Below are 17,174 nucleotides of genomic sequence, written 5' to 3' on the forward strand. Positions count from 1 at the left end.
CAGAAAGTGTGCTTAAGCCATCAGTATTTTTCTATGATTTATGAAGGGCAATCTCAACAAGGAGCATGTTCAGAAATCACGTCACTGAAGCCATGCTGTTAAAAAAACATTTTTGGGAAAGTATTTTTTGTTTAATTCCTTCATGGGATGTGGGTGTTGCTGACTATTTATTACCCAGAGGGCAGTTAAGAGTCAACCACATTGCTGTGGGTCTGGAGTCACATGTAGGCAAGACTAGGTAAGGATGGTGGTTCCATTTCCTAAAGAGTATTAATGGGCTTTTCCTGACAATCAACAATTGATGCATGGTCATTATTAGACTCTTAATTCCAGATTTCTTTTCCCCATGGCAGGATTTGAGTCCAGGTGCCTAGAACATCACCTGATAGTTTCTGATAGATAGTCTCCCAATGATACCACTAGGCCATTGCATCCCTTAAATATGCATATTGAAGTATTGGTAAAAACATTAAAGTCTCAACAGAAGCATAGAGGATGCATGTGCTTTTGCCATGAACTGATTTGGAAATTATTTTTTGACTTCCTTTCCTCCTGTTTCCTTTCAGCTTTCTGTTGACAACTGTGGCCTTACTCTCCTCCTATTCCATTCACTTGCTTCTGAAAGCTTCCGGTGTGGTTGGTAAGTTTTATTTAACATGGACCTTCCCTATGCTGTACTTTGTCTGAGGGAGAGGAAATCGCCCGACTTTAGTTTACTGAAGAACGCATGGAAGACAAATGTGTCTGGGTTAGGAATTTCCTTTGATGTTATTAATGTTGGCGATGGAGACCGCGCCAACAGTTGCCTGTTTGGAAATTTTCCAAAGGAAAATTTGCAAGATGCCCTTCCACACGTCTCAGTGACACCAGGAGTTGCTAAACCCCCAGGAATCTAGGATTAATCTGTCACCAATCGGAGAGAAAGATCAGAGAGCCATTCAAAAGGTTTATGGGCTTTTTCTTCTCTAAGTACCAGGTGGGAGATGGAAGGGCACAAGGTGAAACCTTCAGGCATATGTGCAGCCACCTTAGAGCAACCTGAGGGCTAACAAAGGCCCATGACTCGGGTCTTGCTGTCTGCTTCCTCTAACAATTTGGTATAGTTTAACTGCATACCCTAATTTAGTTCCCCATATATTAACGCGCTATCATTAGATTGAGAGTGATGCTGGACAACATACTCACAGGCCTCTAGCTTTGACATTTAGAATCATAGAATCCCTACAGTGAGAAAAGAGGCCATTTGACCCATTAGGTCTGCACTGACCCTTTGACGACTATAACACCCAGACCCACATCCCACTCCCCCCATCCTATCTCTGTAACCCCACATTTCCCATGGCTAACACTATGAGCAATTTAGCATGGCCAGAGCATCTAACCTACACACCTTTGGACTGTGGGAGGAAACCGGAGCACCCAGAGGAAGCCTACGCAGATATGTGTGCAAACCTCAAACTGACAGTCTCCCAAGGCTGGAATCAAACCCAGGTCCCTGGCTCTGTGTGGCAGAGGTGCTAACCATTAGATTAGATTAGATTAGATTAGATTACTTAGATTAGATTAGATTAGATTAGATTACTTACAGTGTGGAAACAGACCCTTCGGCCCAACTAGTCCACACCGCCCCGCCGAAGCGCAACCCACCCATACCCCTACATGTACCCCTTACCTAACACTACGGGCAATTTAGCATGGCCAATTCACCTGACCTGCACATCTTTGGACTGTGGGAGGAAACCGGAGCACCCGGAGGAAACCCACGCAGACACGGGGAGAACGTGCAAACTCCACACAGACAGTCGCCTGAGGCGGGAATTGAACCCGGGTCTCTGGCGCTGTGAGGCAGCAGTGCTAACCACTGTGCCACCGTGCCGCCCATTGAAGCATTGTGCCACCCCCCAGACTTGTTCTGACCAATCACTAGCGTGCCTGAAGGGTAGGTGCTGAAATCAGTGCAAGGGACCACATGCAGAGTTTATAAAACTGGAGACTTTGTGGGATTTTGACTGATCTGGCACAATCCAATAAATATTTTGGAGGGGATTACACCAAAATGCAGTGGATTTTCAACTTTACCAAACTTTATCCATTTCCCTTTTCTCTGTCTCGTCCGTGAGACCAGATGCACCCCTTGAAGATATGATGGGACAGGTCTCACTGCAGTGTCTTTTATTTGTGATGTACTTTTGAAGCATCCAAGTGCATTGTCTGACAATTCTGCAGCTTCTATGTTGTGATTAAATCACCCTTCCCCATTATTCCCTCAGGAATCCGTGCATATGAACAGCTCGGTCAGAGGGCTTTTGGGACTCCTGGAAAATTAGCAGCTGCTCTGGCGATCACTCTACAAAACATTGGAGGTACACTGCTTTGCACATTCCACAGGATTGAGATCAAGTAATCATCTTTTAGGGGAGTTAAGATGGGGACAAAAGATATACCAACGTACATGCAGTGTGTAGAAAACTGAAATGATCTTTCATTGTCAATACAGTGCCATTTTTAAGAGGCTGCATTGTTCCATTGCTTTACTGAGGAGCTTTAGGTGCCAAAAGTACACTTGAAAGTAACACCCTAAAATGTCAAGAGGGAAGGTCTTGTGTTGGCTGCTGTACCTGTCCCAGACTGATTGAGACTGGGGATCTATGGAATTCTGTGACCTAGAAGGCCATGAACTCTCATTTGTTCAGTTCGATCAAGGAATGATTGAGTCCCTACAGTGTGCAAACAGACCAACCCTCCAAAAAAATTCCCATCCAAACCTAGCCCCCATAACTTCACATTTAGCATGGTCACTCCATCTAGCCCAAACATCATGGTACAATTTAGCATGGCCAGTCCACCTAACTTGCACATCTGTGGGAGGAAATCGAAGGATATTATTGGGGTGGAATTGAGTTGACATAAAAGTCTCACTATTGAATGGCTAAGCCGGCACTGAGGGTCACATGCACACTGAGGGTATGTGTGTCGTAAGATGATCTCAATCCCTGTTTTTATCTTTCTGTCACTGAGATATTAGTTCAGAAATCGCAAGGTTGGCATTATATTTAGTGAGAGCACTGTATGGGAAAGCTGACCTTCCCCAGAACATTAACTCCTTAACCCAGAGAGAAAAAGGTGGTTTTTAGTTTTGCCAAAGGAGTTCCTTCCACTGTGCATTGAATGACTGACCTCCAATCCTCATGTTGGCAGCTCAGAGTGTACTGAGCTTTAATTCCCAATTCAGCTGCTCTTCCTTTATACCCACCGGCTGCAAAGGACTGTTTCCATAGCAGCACTGGCAAGGAACCCTCAGTTTCATGATATAATGGAAAGTCTGATTTCTTCCACGATTGATGCGATCACATTTTCAGAAATCGTCTGTTTATTCTGTGTCGCTTTCCTCGATATTGTCATTATGGAGAAAAATGGACATTTTCTCATTTTTTTATTGAAAGAAAGATTTCAACCTCTCCTCCCCCAGTCTCCATCTCGTTGAGCTCCTCTCACTGATGTGTTACAGCGTTGCAATAGACACCACACAAAGGAAGCTGCTTGGATAATAACGCCCAGTTAAACCAACATATAGTACCTCACTGCCTTGCATTGGAATTACGTACTCATTGATTATCAGTATAGTAGACACCATAACAACTGCAACTTTAAAACTGACCTTATGTTGACTCTTTCTAATTAAATTGTGCAATGACGATTCATTTCATGTAATGATTATTTAGTGAGTAGCTTCAGCATCATAGAGCATCTGTGACTTCCTTACGTGTGCATAATTCAATTAAGTCTGCTCACTGCAAACGTATTATTCCTTTATGGTCAAAGTGTCTCTGACATACATTCCTTATTGGTGCTGTTCTCTTTGATTAAGAGTGTGAGAATACAGCAGTGTTATCTATGAAACCAGACTTTGACAATCCCACTTGACATTCCACCATTCATAGTAGGCTGCCACTGAACGATTCATTTTGTGTCCTGCCAGTGTTCATTGATATATCGTTCGTATAAAGCAAGTTCTAATGTTATGGGCCAGACCAGACCCCCTCAAAAATATTTTGAGAAGGTAACCTCGACCCTAACATTTCCCTATTTTAAAGGTAAATGTAAAGTGTCTCAGATGCAATGAGACTGGTCAAAGTACTCAATATTAAGCGAAACACAATTTATGTAAACACTGTTGTTAAAATATGACCAAAAAAGAAGAATTTAGAATAAATTAACTCTATTGGAAAACTTAACAGAATAATAGATACAGTAACTCATTACTAATTAGCTGTTCCAATATAGTAACATACCACAAAATCATTCCTTGTCAAAACAAAATGGAGAATTCAGACTCAGATTCTCACATGCAGTTCTTTAATCCAGGAGGGAACTAATATCAAGAGAAAATTCAGAGAGTAGCAGCCAAGAGACCGACACTGAAGCTTCCAAGTCTTTTGAGACCCCAACGACTTCTGTTTAATTCTAAACCCAAAAACTAAACAAAATATTGAAAGCCTGATCTATGAGAGCTGGCCACACCCAGGCTGCTTCCATTGTTTCAACTTCAAAAACCTATTCCCCCATCTCAAGGCATCCTAAGCTGTTTACTTTCTTAGAGACAGCTCGATGCCTTTTCCTTGCAACCTCTCTTCAAATAAAAACCAAGACAATATAACCTCTTAAAGTGACAGCATCGTCACACTAATAGCATGCGTACATTTTAGCCAGCTTGGTAAATTAGGGATTTTTCCCAATGGCAATGCCACTGTTATGGCACAGTTACTGAGCATGCTCAGACTTTATTTCTTGAAACAAGCTATCACGTTCTCACTTTCCACTCTGACCTCCACCTCAATGTCACGGACCCTCCATCCCTGTCCTCCCCACTTGCTACTTTCTTCATGCTCTCTGCTTCCCTCTCCCAAACCTTTGCTGTATGTGAGGGCATTGAGAAAGGGCGAGCGACTGGGAGGTGTCGAGAGTGAAGATTGCGGGTAAGGAGGCAGTGTGCTAGAAGGCAGTGAGAGGGAGAACGTAGAGGGCACATGATGAGAGGTGGGCTGGACAAGTACAGAGTGAGCCTAAGAGTCGGGTAAGGGGAAGGGGTGAGTAGGAAGGGTCAGCGGATGGGAGAGGTGACAAACCAGACTGTTGGACAGGGACAGGGAGAGTAGGGTAGGGTGTCAGGAGATGCAAGTGAATGGGGGGGGGGGGATGTAACAAGCTTAAAGAATGCTGGAGACCAAGAGCCAGTTGAAAAACAATTGCGGGGTCAAGGGTGGGAGGGCAAAGCAGCTGTTGGAGCCACACACACTACACTTCCCAGCTACTGACCGTTCTGGTGCCCATGGAGCACAGTAGGAGTGAGGTCACCTCCATTTAGCAGACAGCTTTCTCACATGGTGCGAGGTTGGTCCCCACATGGGCACAATGCTGGTGGCACCATACAATGATGTTACCTAGCTGCCCACTCAGAGTGGCAGCCTCACCATATTCTGTCTCACTGTAGATAAAGTGCTTCAAAAGGACCCGGGTCCCTGTGATTTCACTGTCCCCTGTGGTTTGACTGTCCCCTGTGGTTTGACTGTCTGCTGTGCCTCCCAGCCTCCTTTCCAGATCTGGAATCTTCAGAGAACTAGATCTTAAGATGAAGAGATGCCCATTGCTATGGTTCATTGTCGGGATCTGAGCAGAAAATTCACTCTAATGTCTTTTGTCTGCTTTCAGCCATGTCCAGTTATCTCTACATCGTGAAGTATGAACTTCCCCTGGTGATACAGGCCTTTCTGAACATTGAGGAGAAAACTGGGTGAGTTGGAGCTCCTGAAACCTGGAAAGGGGTGGAATGAATATTCAGGGCATGGTCTTAATTTCCTTGGGACTTCTCCTGTTCCTCACTCGTTACTTCCAATCAGTGAAGCAGAAATCCCTTTCTCTGCAACTGGAGAATCCCGCTTACTGCTTTCCTCATGCTGTCCACTTCCCTCTCCCAGACCCTCGCTGTGCATGAGGGCATGGAGAAAGGGCGACCGAGTGAGCGAGTGGGCGAGGCTACGAGTGGGAGCAGCTTGGAGGTGACCCCAAGGAGAACAGGAGAAGACCTCAGGAAAATTCCATCATTTGGTTTTCCGTTAAGCTCTAGAATATTCAATGTATTAGAACAAGAACAAAACGAATGTCTAAAAAAATTATGACTAAAATTAATGAGAGAACTTCAACACTGCTTCAGTTGAGAATCCCAGCTTGTGTATCAAATCTGAATGTTTTCTGGACAGTATTGTATGTCTAACATGTCCAGTTTTCTTGCTCTGATCCATTAAGGAAATCCATCCAACAAAAGCTTCATATTCCATTTGGAGACCTCCTTAAAGGATCCTGGGTGTGCCAATTTGAGAGCCACTGAATACAATGGAAATTAAATCAGGTGTGGGGCTGATACCCCTTACTCAGGGTGTTCCTGGTGTACTCAGTAAAGAATATCTTATTAGCATTGGGAAAACCACACATCACAAAAGTCTGCACCCGTTAAACCCAAGAGAGTGTGGAACTGCAGCTATCCAACTGAGAAGACCAAACTGTGGATCTACCAAGCCTGTGTCTTCAGCACTCTCTTCTACAGTGGTGAAACCTGGATAACACCTAATCAGCAGGAGAAAAGATTTAAATAGTTTCCACCTTCACTGTCTAAGGTGTACCCTCAACATTTCTGCCTTGGGCAAGGTCACCCCTCAGATCTTGGAAGCATGCTAATCCTGTCAACGTATGCTCGTTGGTAAACCAATAACGTCTGTACTGGCTCAGCTATGTTCACGAGATTGAGGACAGTCATATGCCCAAAGATATATGTAATGAACTTGCCACTGGACCCACAACCTCCTGGGTGTCAATAACTCCGCAGTTAAAAGACCTGCAAGCATGATATGAAGATGGCAGGTATTGGGATTAGAATGGTTGAGTGGTTGTTTTAGATGCAATGAGCCAAAGTGCTTTTGTCAGTGCTGCAGACCTCTATGACACTGAGAACTGGGAAAGAGTCGCTGATGGCTGTGACCTCTGACTCAGTCTTTGCAAAAGTGTTGGAAGAGCAAGCAGGAATGACAAACTCAGCTGGCTGAGGAGAAGAGAAAACCCTTTGGCCCCAAGGCCAAAGAATCTTGCATCTCCTCAACCCACTCTCTTCCTCCACAGAAAATGCAGTGGACACTGTCGCCTGGGTCTCTCCTGCCACACTGGGCTGTATATAACAGGGTTGGCAGCCACGATGCAGCGAGATGAGAGACTTGAAAGATTTGAACATGATCAAGAGGCTTTCTCTATATGTAGCTCCGTGTTTTAAATTGAGATGTGTTTTCTGACTCAGCAGCATCATGGGCCTCAATTGCTGTGGTACTTCATAGACGTGGTTGTTTAAAGGAGTGACATATTGTTCCTAAGGCTAAAGGGGTCAAAGGGTATGGTGAGAAATTGGAAACACAGCACTGAGTTGGATGATCAGCCATGATCACACTGAGTGGCAGAACAGGCCTGAGGGGCTGAATAGCCTACTCCTGAATCTATTCTCCACGTATCTATGAGGCCTTCTTGCCTTGCCCCAGGGTTGAGGAATGGCACTGTTCAAGCCATACGTAGACCAATTGGTTCTAGCCAATGGGCCAAGATGTCTGTGCTCTTTTGCAAGCTGTAGCTATTTGCCTAACAGAGGGGAATCTAAAGAGCTGGGTCTTAACCCTTACCCAGTGCAGACAAGGGCCAGGTAGACTTGGGAGGGCCTCCTCCACTAGGGACACAAGGCCTAACTTAAATTTAAATGGCTATTGGGGTAACAGTGGGAGCATGCAGATTAGTCCTTTACAATAAACCCACCTGGGCTTCATACTCATAATTCTTCACTAACCCAGCCAGCTTTAGCCCCCAAAACACTCACTAATTTCTGCATTGAGTTAAAATTTAATTTCTGAAGCCATATCTCACATGGAGATCAGTGTTTGTAAAATCAAAGTGCCAACCACTTTGACGACTCGTTCCATTGATGTCTTTCTGTGTGAAGATTTGCCATCTTATGTTGCAATGCATCATTATTAACCATTACATAATTTCAAAATGGATATCAGACACTCGGTGGGTGGGATTTGTATGGGCAGGGTTTTCTATTCTCTTGACATAACGTTGGCAGAAGATCAAGGTAAACCTGCGGGAGTGTGAGCTGGAGATCAGAGAAAGCCTGTGGATATTTCTGCCAGGAGCTATGAACCAAATGGAAAAAATGTATTGCTTATTGTCACTCATTTACTATTGAGAGATAACAGCTCTGGAAGAGAGTGGGGACAGATTTACTGGCTGTCCTTCAAGGTGGACATTGGGTAATGGTGTAAGAGGGACAGAAAGGAAAAGGAGATAGATCCATATTTTTATTCACTCTTAATCAGAATTATTATTGTGCTAAAAATATGAGTTTATATTTCAACAGGAAAGTAATTGCTCAATGCACGACCATACAATCTTTTTGTTTAATCAGCAAGGTGAAGGTTAGAAGCTGCAATTTATCCAGAGATTACCATTTACTCAATGGGGGTAACGATCATTTGCTGTGCAACTGCTTCATCAGGATAAGGGTGGTTACCATGTGGCTTTTCAGTGCAGCAAACATTATGAAAATTAGAGGATCTTCCCCATGGGGGCTCAGGACCTCTCTGCCTGGGTCAAATAAGGAGGGTCATAACCCCTTACCCTTGGGCAATTGTCTGTGTTGGGTTTTCACCTTCTCTCCCTGTGTAGGGGACTGCCACTCAGTTGTGGTCTTCTCAAATTGACAAATTAGTGGCTGGAATGTGGGTTTGCCATCAATAGCGGGCAAGTAGTCAAAACTGGAAGCCAATAGGAAGTCCAGGAGCTTTGAAAAAGTAACATTCACACTACACAAATGCCAGGGAAGGACCATCTCCGACAAAAGAGATTGTAACCATCATCCCTTGGCATTCAATGGTGGTACCACCAAATCTCCCACTGTCAACATAATGGGGCTATCACGCGAAGGGGAGATTGGTAGTGGAATGGTAATGCTCTGAAACAATCCTCCCATAGCAGCTGAAATTTAAATTGGATTAATAAGCAGTACTGAATCCTTACTGTGTGCAAACCCAACACAGACATTTGCCCAAAGATGGAATCAAACCCGGGTCCCTGCAGCTGTGAGGCAGCAGTGCTAACCACTGCTACAATATAAAACCAGTTTTAATGATGGTGACCATGACAACTATCATTGATCATCATAAAAACCCATTGGGCTTGCTGATGTCCTTTAGGGAAGAAAATCTGCCATCCTTTCCTGGTGTGGCCTATATGTGACTCCAGACCCACAGCAATGTGGTTGACTTTTTGCTCTCTGCTGTAATGGTTCTAGCAAGCATCTCAGTTCAAGGTGCGCAATGGACGATGGACAACAAATGCTGGCCTTATCATCGACACCCACACACCTTGGAAGAATAAAGGAAGAGAAGGTCTGGACCAGCCACACAAGTGTTACAGTCACAAAAGGAACTCTGGGAACTCTGGCACAAGTAACTAATCTCCTTACTCCTGAAAACCTATCTGCCATCTACAAAGCACAGGTCAGAAGTGTATTGGAATATGTTGAAACTTGCCTGGACGAGGCAAGGTGAGGATTGCTTGCTGTGTTACTATAGGGAACTGCTGTTTATTCAGCAGGAATAAGGGTTATGTTCTGGGCAACTCCTGACTTCATGTCTATTCAACAGGTATTAAGGTTATGCACAGTGTAACCATGTCGAGTTTTTGTTTATTTACCAGGGTAGAGATTAAGTCAAATGTCACAGCAGTTGTATTTGCCGAATGATGATTTCCTGTTGATTCAGCACGTTAGCAGTTAAAGGTAAATTGTTGGTAGCAGGAGTTGTTTTGGAGTTTCACCTTATTTACCAATGCGCAGATTAAGAAAATTAAATATTAAACCAGGGTGCAAAACAAGGCCCTTACCTGTGCAAGTGCTGAAACAGGGCTGTTCCTAAACATTTGTCAGTTGACTAGCTGTTCACAAAAAATGGCACAACTCCCAGTAAGGCCTTGACAGTGAAGAGAACTAGGCAGCTGCAGAGATGTAGCGGCTGTTCGCTTCCTGATCTATAAAGGGACTGTTCTAGCTGTCACTGGCTGTGGTGAGTGGAAATTTTATTAAGGCCAGGGGTTCCTCTGGTGCAATCATGAAGTGCCATGCCATGCCAGGTTTAATAAAGAGTGGGGTTTTTTTTCCAGTCAGTGTTTCATTTGCTTTTCCATTCACCCTTCAACGTCACTGCCAAGGCCAACATTTGTTGCTGATCCTAATTACCCTGGAGAAGATGATGCCGAACTGTTGCATTTTGAAGCAAGTGCAATCTCAGCAATGTTTGCATCAGCCACCCCAGGAGGTGGTGTGATTGCTGTATAAACATGGTACATAAACAGGATTACAGGCCACAATATTAACAAACAGGAATGCATTCACTCACAGCCACTCCATTATGGCCCCGTTTAGAGCAGACAAGAATTATTAAGGTAAAAACAATGACTGCAGATGCTGGAAACCAGAGTTTAGGTTAGAGTGGTGCTGGAAAAACACAGCAGTTCAGGCAGCATCCGAGGAGCAGTAAAATCGACGTTTCAGGCAAAGGCCCTTCATCAGGAATACAGGCAGAGTGCCTGAAGGGCGGAGAGATAAATGAGAGGAGGGTGCGGGTGGGGAGAAAGCAAGAATTATTAAGGGACTGTTAGCAAGATAGCAAGAATTATTAAGGGGCTAGTAGTGAACAGCCAGGCAAAGGATGAATAAATAGTCAGGCCAAATACACCGCTCACTTGGCTTTTGAATCATGCATTCTGTAGTGGCATGACTAAATAGAGAATTGGACATGAAGAAGGAAATTCAGAATCACAGAATCCTGACAGCATGGAAGCAGGCCATTTGGACTACAGAGTCCACAACCACCCTCTGAAGAGCATCCCACCCAGCCCCATCCCTTACCCTTTCTCTGCAGTCCTGCATTTCCCATGTTAATCCATTCAGCCTACACATCCCTGGACACTATGGGAGATTTACCATGGCTAATCTACCTAACATCTTTGGACTGTGGGATGAAACCCACGCAGGAAAGAACATGCAAACCCCACACAATCACCAGAGGGTGGGATCAAACCTGCGTCCCTGGTGCTGTGAGGCAGCAGTGCTAACCACTGAACCAGCGTGTCACCCACTTTTTGTTGTGCAAAGAGACTGGAGCTAATGGGATTATTCTGATTACAACAACCAGAACTTACATTTATATAGCATCTTTAACACAATGAAGCACCCCAAGACTTCACAGAAGTGTTATAAAAGGAAGTGCGAAATGATGCCACATAAGGAAATATTATATTAAGTGACCCAAAAGCTTGGTCAAAGAGGGAGGGTCTTGACAAGTGTTTGAAAGGATGAGAGTGAGGTTAAGAGGCAAGGAGTGTTCAGGAGGGAATAACAGAGCTAGGCAACTGAAGATACAGTCTGAACAAAAGGCCAGAGTTCAAAGCATGGGCATTTAAGAAATTTGATGGAGATGTTCAAAATTACGAGAGGCTTTAGTGGAGAGCATGGGGGAAATTATTTTCAATAGCATGAGGTTTAGTAACCAGAGGGCACAGATTTACAAAAATTGACAAAAAAGATTTACAGGGGATGAAATCAATTTGTTTGCATTCGATGAATGATTATCATCTGAAACTTACCGCTGGAAAAGATCTGGGAGCAGATTTAATTAGAAATTCTGACAGAGGTGAGGAAAAGTAGGGGAGTGGAACTAATTGACAGATCTTTAAGACACAGGGGGCATGATCTTAATTTTGGAGGAAGCTGCCACCACAACAACAAAAATTAAGCTAAAATATTTGTGTAAAACTTTCAGCTTAAAACAGGATTTAAAATAGATTATAAAATTCACACAGTAACAAGGTATCATTGATTTGTGCAATTCATTGAATCGTCGATGGAGATGCAATCCAGCAAGAAGCCATTTGGCCCATCTGTGCCTTTGGTAGAGCTATCCATTAATGATCCTGCTTTTTCTGCAAACCCCTGAAATATTTCAAGGATTCAAGTGTTTCTTTTAGTTCTCTTTTGTAAATTACTAGTGCAACTGCTTCCAATACCCCTTCAGGCAGTTTATTCCAGATCACAACAGCTCGTTACTAAAAAGGCTTACTCTTGCTATGACTGGCTCTTCCATCGGTCTCTTTAAATCTGTGCCATCTGGTTATCAGTCCTTCTACTGCCAGAAGCAGTAAATCCTGATCTGGATTAGATTCCCTACAGTGTGAAAGCAGGCACTTCGGCCCAACAAGTCCACACTGACCCCCTGAAGAGTAACCCACCCAGACCCATTTCCCCTCTGACTAATGCACCTAACACTATGGGCAATTTAGCATGGCCAATTCACCTGGCCTGCAAATTTGGACTGTGGGAGCAACCAGATGAAACCCACCCAGACACAGGGAGAATATGCAAACTCCACACAGCCTATCACCCAAGGATGGGATTGAACCCAGTTCGCTGGCGCTGTGAGGCAGCAGTGCTAACCATTCAGCTACCATGCCACCTCAATCTACTTTACTAAAGTCATTGTTGACTTTGAACATCTTTCTGAAATCTCCTCTTAATACTCTCTGCTCTCAGAAAAACACCAGTCTTTACATCAATTTGAAGTTTCACATCCCTAATACAGTTCTACCATTGTACCTCCTCGAAGACCTTGACACTTTTCCTAAAACTTGATGCCCAGAATTATTCACAGTATTCTGGCTGCGACCTTATTAATATCTTATACAGGGGAAACAAAACTCCACTGCTTTTGCACTCTATTCTGCAATTAATAAATCCAGTAATCCTACACAAGGTATTAATAACTTTTTCAATTTGTTCAGCCAATTTGTTTGTATGCCTCCCACCCAACTTCCCATCTCTTTGTTCACATGCCCCTTTTAGATTGCAGCATTGTATTGATAGTGCCTTATCTTGATCTCCACACAAAAATCCTATGAATTTTATCTGCCATTTATTAGCCCATTCCTCCAATGTTATCCTGACATCTATTACTATTTTAATCATTGTTAACTACATTTTTGTGTGGTTCTGTGCCATCTGCAAACTTTGAAATTATGTCCTGTGTCCCCAATTCCAAATTTTTATCTGTAATAGAGTCCTCACTCACAGTGTTAGGCTGATTGAATTGGAATTCCTGCAGTGTGGAAACACGCCCTTCGACCCAACAAGTCCACACCAACCCTCCGAAGAGTAACCCACCCAGACCCCTACATTTACACTTGTCTAATAACCTACACTATGGGCAATTTCCCACAGCCAAGTCACCTGACCTGCTCACCTTTGGATTGTGAGAGAAAACCCACCCAGACACGGGGAGAATGTGCAAACTCCACATAGACAGTCACCCGAGGCTGGAATCAAACCCAGATCCCTGAAGCTGAGAGGCAGCAGTGCTAACCACTGAGCCACTGTGCCGTCCAATTGGTCTGTTGACATTGGGTTTGTTGTTCTTACCTTGTTAAAACAGGATTGATACAGTCTACAGAGACAGAAATATCAATAAAGTGATGGGGTGATTGTGAGGAAGGGAGTTACAATTGATGTCACTGATCGATGCTTTTCACAGAAAGACAGTTGAAATTGTGGAGTCTCATAGGCAAAGCTATGAATCAGTCTTTCTTTGAGGTAAGTTTAAGATATTGATGCTTTTGCAAGGAAGCTGCATTGCATTTCCAATTTTTTTCTTTTAAATTTATTTTCTTCTGCTCCATCACATCCTCAGAGGTTTTCAATGGCTGATGGAGAAACAATCAAAGATTCAGGACCTCTGTAATGGCAAGAACTATACTTCCTGTCAAAGCTGTTCATTAAGTGCCACACTGTATCTTAGATCTAAAGTAGATGCTTAAAGAGGTCCCAGTGTAATTCATCGATTTATTTTGTGCATCATTGGCTCATCATTCTGTTTTCCATAGAAGACACATCAAGTTTATTTTGCAGAGTGCATAGTTGAAACCTTTTAAAGTAATCTGGTTATGCATGGGATGAATGTAGTCTGTGCTAGTAGTGAAAAGGTTAAGAGGTTCGCATGGCTTGGCTGCAGATTTCCATTACATTCCCACCTCTATTCTGAGGTAACAGCTTTTGACTATAAAATGGACCGTATGTAACAGAGTTACGAAGCTTAGGCCAAAGATTGCTACTACTGTTTCGGCCAAAGTGAAACACTGGGTTCTTTCAAGCAAAAGTGGAATCAGCAATGGGAGTGCTATTGGTGCCTCAATTTGCCCTATGTCCAGGACAAGGCTCATTGAAATCACTTGGAGAAAACAAAGTGGAATTGGAACACTGGTTGGCATCCTACTGATACAATGTAAAGGCCAACAATTAAAAAAATACTGAAGCTTTGTTTAAGATAGTCATACAAAACAGAGGCTTTGGATTAACATTGAGAGGCAGTGACTGTCCACAGAGGTGTGTCTCAGTGCATTTTGCCTCTGGAATGTTACATAATTCTACACAATTTTCAAAATACACAGAAAATCGACTCAATGTTCCTCAGCCTGATACGACCACCTATTTACTGCTACCAATAAAATTTTTCAAAGGCAAAGTTGGCATTCATTGCCTCCCCCTTTCAAAATTTTTTTCACGGGACATGGGCATCGCTGGCTAAGCCAGCATTTATTGTCCATCCCTAATTGCTATGGAGAAGGTGAAGCAAGCTGCCTTCTTGAAATGCTGCTATCCTTTGGGTGCAGGGACATAATGCTGTTGGGGAAGGTGTTCCAAGATTGTGACTCCACAACCGTGAAGGAAGGGTGGTAAGTCAGGATGGTGAGTGGCTTGGAGGCGATCCTGCACAAGGTGGTTTTCCCATGCATCCACTGCCCTCGTCCCTCGGAGATAGAAGATCTGGGTTTGGAAGGTGCTGTCAAAGAAGACAGGGAGAACATCTCCAGTGTACCTTGCAGCTGGTACATACTTATCCCAACCTACATTCCTGGTGAGCTGAGTAAATTGTGAAAGTGGTGGATGGGGTGTCAATCAAATAGGATGCCGGATAGTATTGGGTTTCTTGAGTGTCATGGGACCTGAACCCATCCAGGCAAGTGGAGAGTATTCCATCAGAATCCTGATTTGTGCCTTGATGATGGAGAGACTGGAGGTGAGTTACTCACTACAAGATCCTTTGCCGCTAACCTGCTATTGTCACTACAGTATTTAATAGACTAGTCCAGTTCAGTTTCTGGTCAATACTGAAGCCCTGGGATATTTATAGTGGATATTCAGTGATAGTAATGCTATTGAACATTAAGGGGCAATGGTTAGATTCTCTCTTGTTAGGGATGGTCATTGTCTAGCACTTGAGTGTTGAGAATGTTACTTGCAATTTAACAACCCAGCCTGGATGCTGTCCGCATCTTCTTGCATATGAATGTGGACTGCTTTGGTATTTAAGAAGTCATAAATGGTGCTGAACATTGTACAATCATCAGTGAGCTTCCCTCTCCCCACCCACTCACCCCCTCACCCCCTTCTAACCTAGCAATGGAGGGAAGATCATTGAAGATGGTTAAACCTAAGACTTGACTCTTCACTTTTAGGGACCCTCTTGTGGTGCAAAGGTAGAGTCTCTACCCCTGAACTGTGCAGTCTGAATTCATGTCCACTTGCTGCAGAAGTGTATAGTAACATCTTTGAACAGGTTGGTTAGAAAAATAAGTTTTTAAAAAAATTACTCTGCGAAACTGGGGAGGGGCCACTTTGGCACTATGGTATTGCCCCTATCTCTGAACCAGAAGGTCTTTTTTCAAATCTGCCTTGCTCCAGTGGTGTGCCATGATATATCTGAAAAGATTCATTAAAAATAATTATCCTAAGGAGCTAGGGCTCTGTGGTGGTGCACTGGTAATGACCCTAACTCTGGATTAGGAGGTCTGTGTTCAAATCGCACCTGATCCAGAGGCATTTGTGATAACATCTCTGAACTGGTTGATTTAAAAAAATATCCAGTCTGAGGAACCCACACAGCGATGTTTGGAGATGAAGATGATTGAGCTCCAACAACCACATTTGCCCTGGAGAGTGGTGATGGCTAATTATCTTGAATCTCTGGTTTGATTCATCTGAGTGGCTTGTTAGACCACTTCGGAGGGCAGGTAACAGGAGACAAATTTAAACATCTAGCTAACAGACTTATTGTCACAACACCTATGTATTCATCAAGTGGTTTCACAACAGGCAGAGCAAAATGAGGTAAATGTCAAACCAGGCTAACTGCACTTAACAGCTTGCCTCCATGTTGTAAACTCTATGTGTTGCTGCACCTTAGGACCTGTGATGGAAATATTTAGACATCAATCTTATATATCAAATACCCCATCCCGGTGCGGAGTTGGAGATCCGGTTGAATGAATCATGTTGATCTACACAGTTAGAGAAGTGAAAGTTGGATTTAATTTCATCTTTTGGGATGTGAGTTTTGCAGGTATGTGAACGCAATCCTGTTCAAAACCTTAACGTTGCCTCAACATGAATTTACCTCCTCATCCCTTCCACTCTTTCCAACCTGATCTGTACCAGGACCCTCGGCCTGTCACCTTGCCTGAGAACAAAAGCACAGCCCCACTTGACATGGTACAAAAGCAAGATGTTAACCTGTCTGAAGCCTGTCCATTAGCACAGAGTTAAAATCCAGCCCATTGTGTTCTAAACAGTTTATCTCTGGGGAAGAAATACTGGGAAAAGTGTGTTAGTTTCTTTCTGATACACTTTTGCCAATCATCTCTGTGACCAGGCAAGATGCCAGGCAGGAAATGGACACTCATGCTGATGCAAAAGCAAAGCATAGAAATGAGGGAAAAGGTGTGGACAATGGTAAGCAGCTGGGCCAGCCTTTACAAAGTTATTGTAAGCTACACAATGCCAGCTTCCTATAAAATCCTGTAAACGTGCACACTGTTGACACCTCAAGTGTGTGACTCATAGGTTTAATCCCCATTTAGTTTAATTTCAATCTCCAGCAGACCACTTTCCTTCAGCTCAGTTGCATCAGAGCTGGGAATGAAACCATGTAATCCACTTAACCTGGGAGGCCAAGTCCACAACCACTGGAACCTGGCAC

At 43.6% G+C, this 17,174-nt stretch overlaps 1 protein-coding gene across 1 annotated transcript in view; it reads left to right on the forward strand.

Annotated features, from left to right (window-relative positions):
- LOC122558863 (sodium-coupled neutral amino acid transporter 3) overlaps positions 1–17,174 on the forward strand; it is a 137,671-nt gene that overhangs the window by 70,988 nt on the left and 49,509 nt on the right. The window contains exons 5-7 of the mRNA XM_043707722.2: positions 567–640; positions 2,271–2,363; positions 5,710–5,791. Of these exons, the coding sequence (XP_043563657.2) occupies positions 567–640; positions 2,271–2,363; positions 5,710–5,791 (249 nt within the window). The remainder of the gene's footprint in view (positions 1–566; positions 641–2,270; positions 2,364–5,709; positions 5,792–17,174) is intronic.

Source organism: Chiloscyllium plagiosum, unplaced genomic scaffold, assembly GCF_037043375.1.
Source record: "Chiloscyllium plagiosum isolate Xiang-an unplaced genomic scaffold, Cpla_swu_hap1 HiC_scaffold_14, whole genome shotgun sequence".
Taxonomy (NCBI): Eukaryota; Metazoa; Chordata; class Chondrichthyes; order Orectolobiformes; family Hemiscylliidae; genus Chiloscyllium; species Chiloscyllium plagiosum.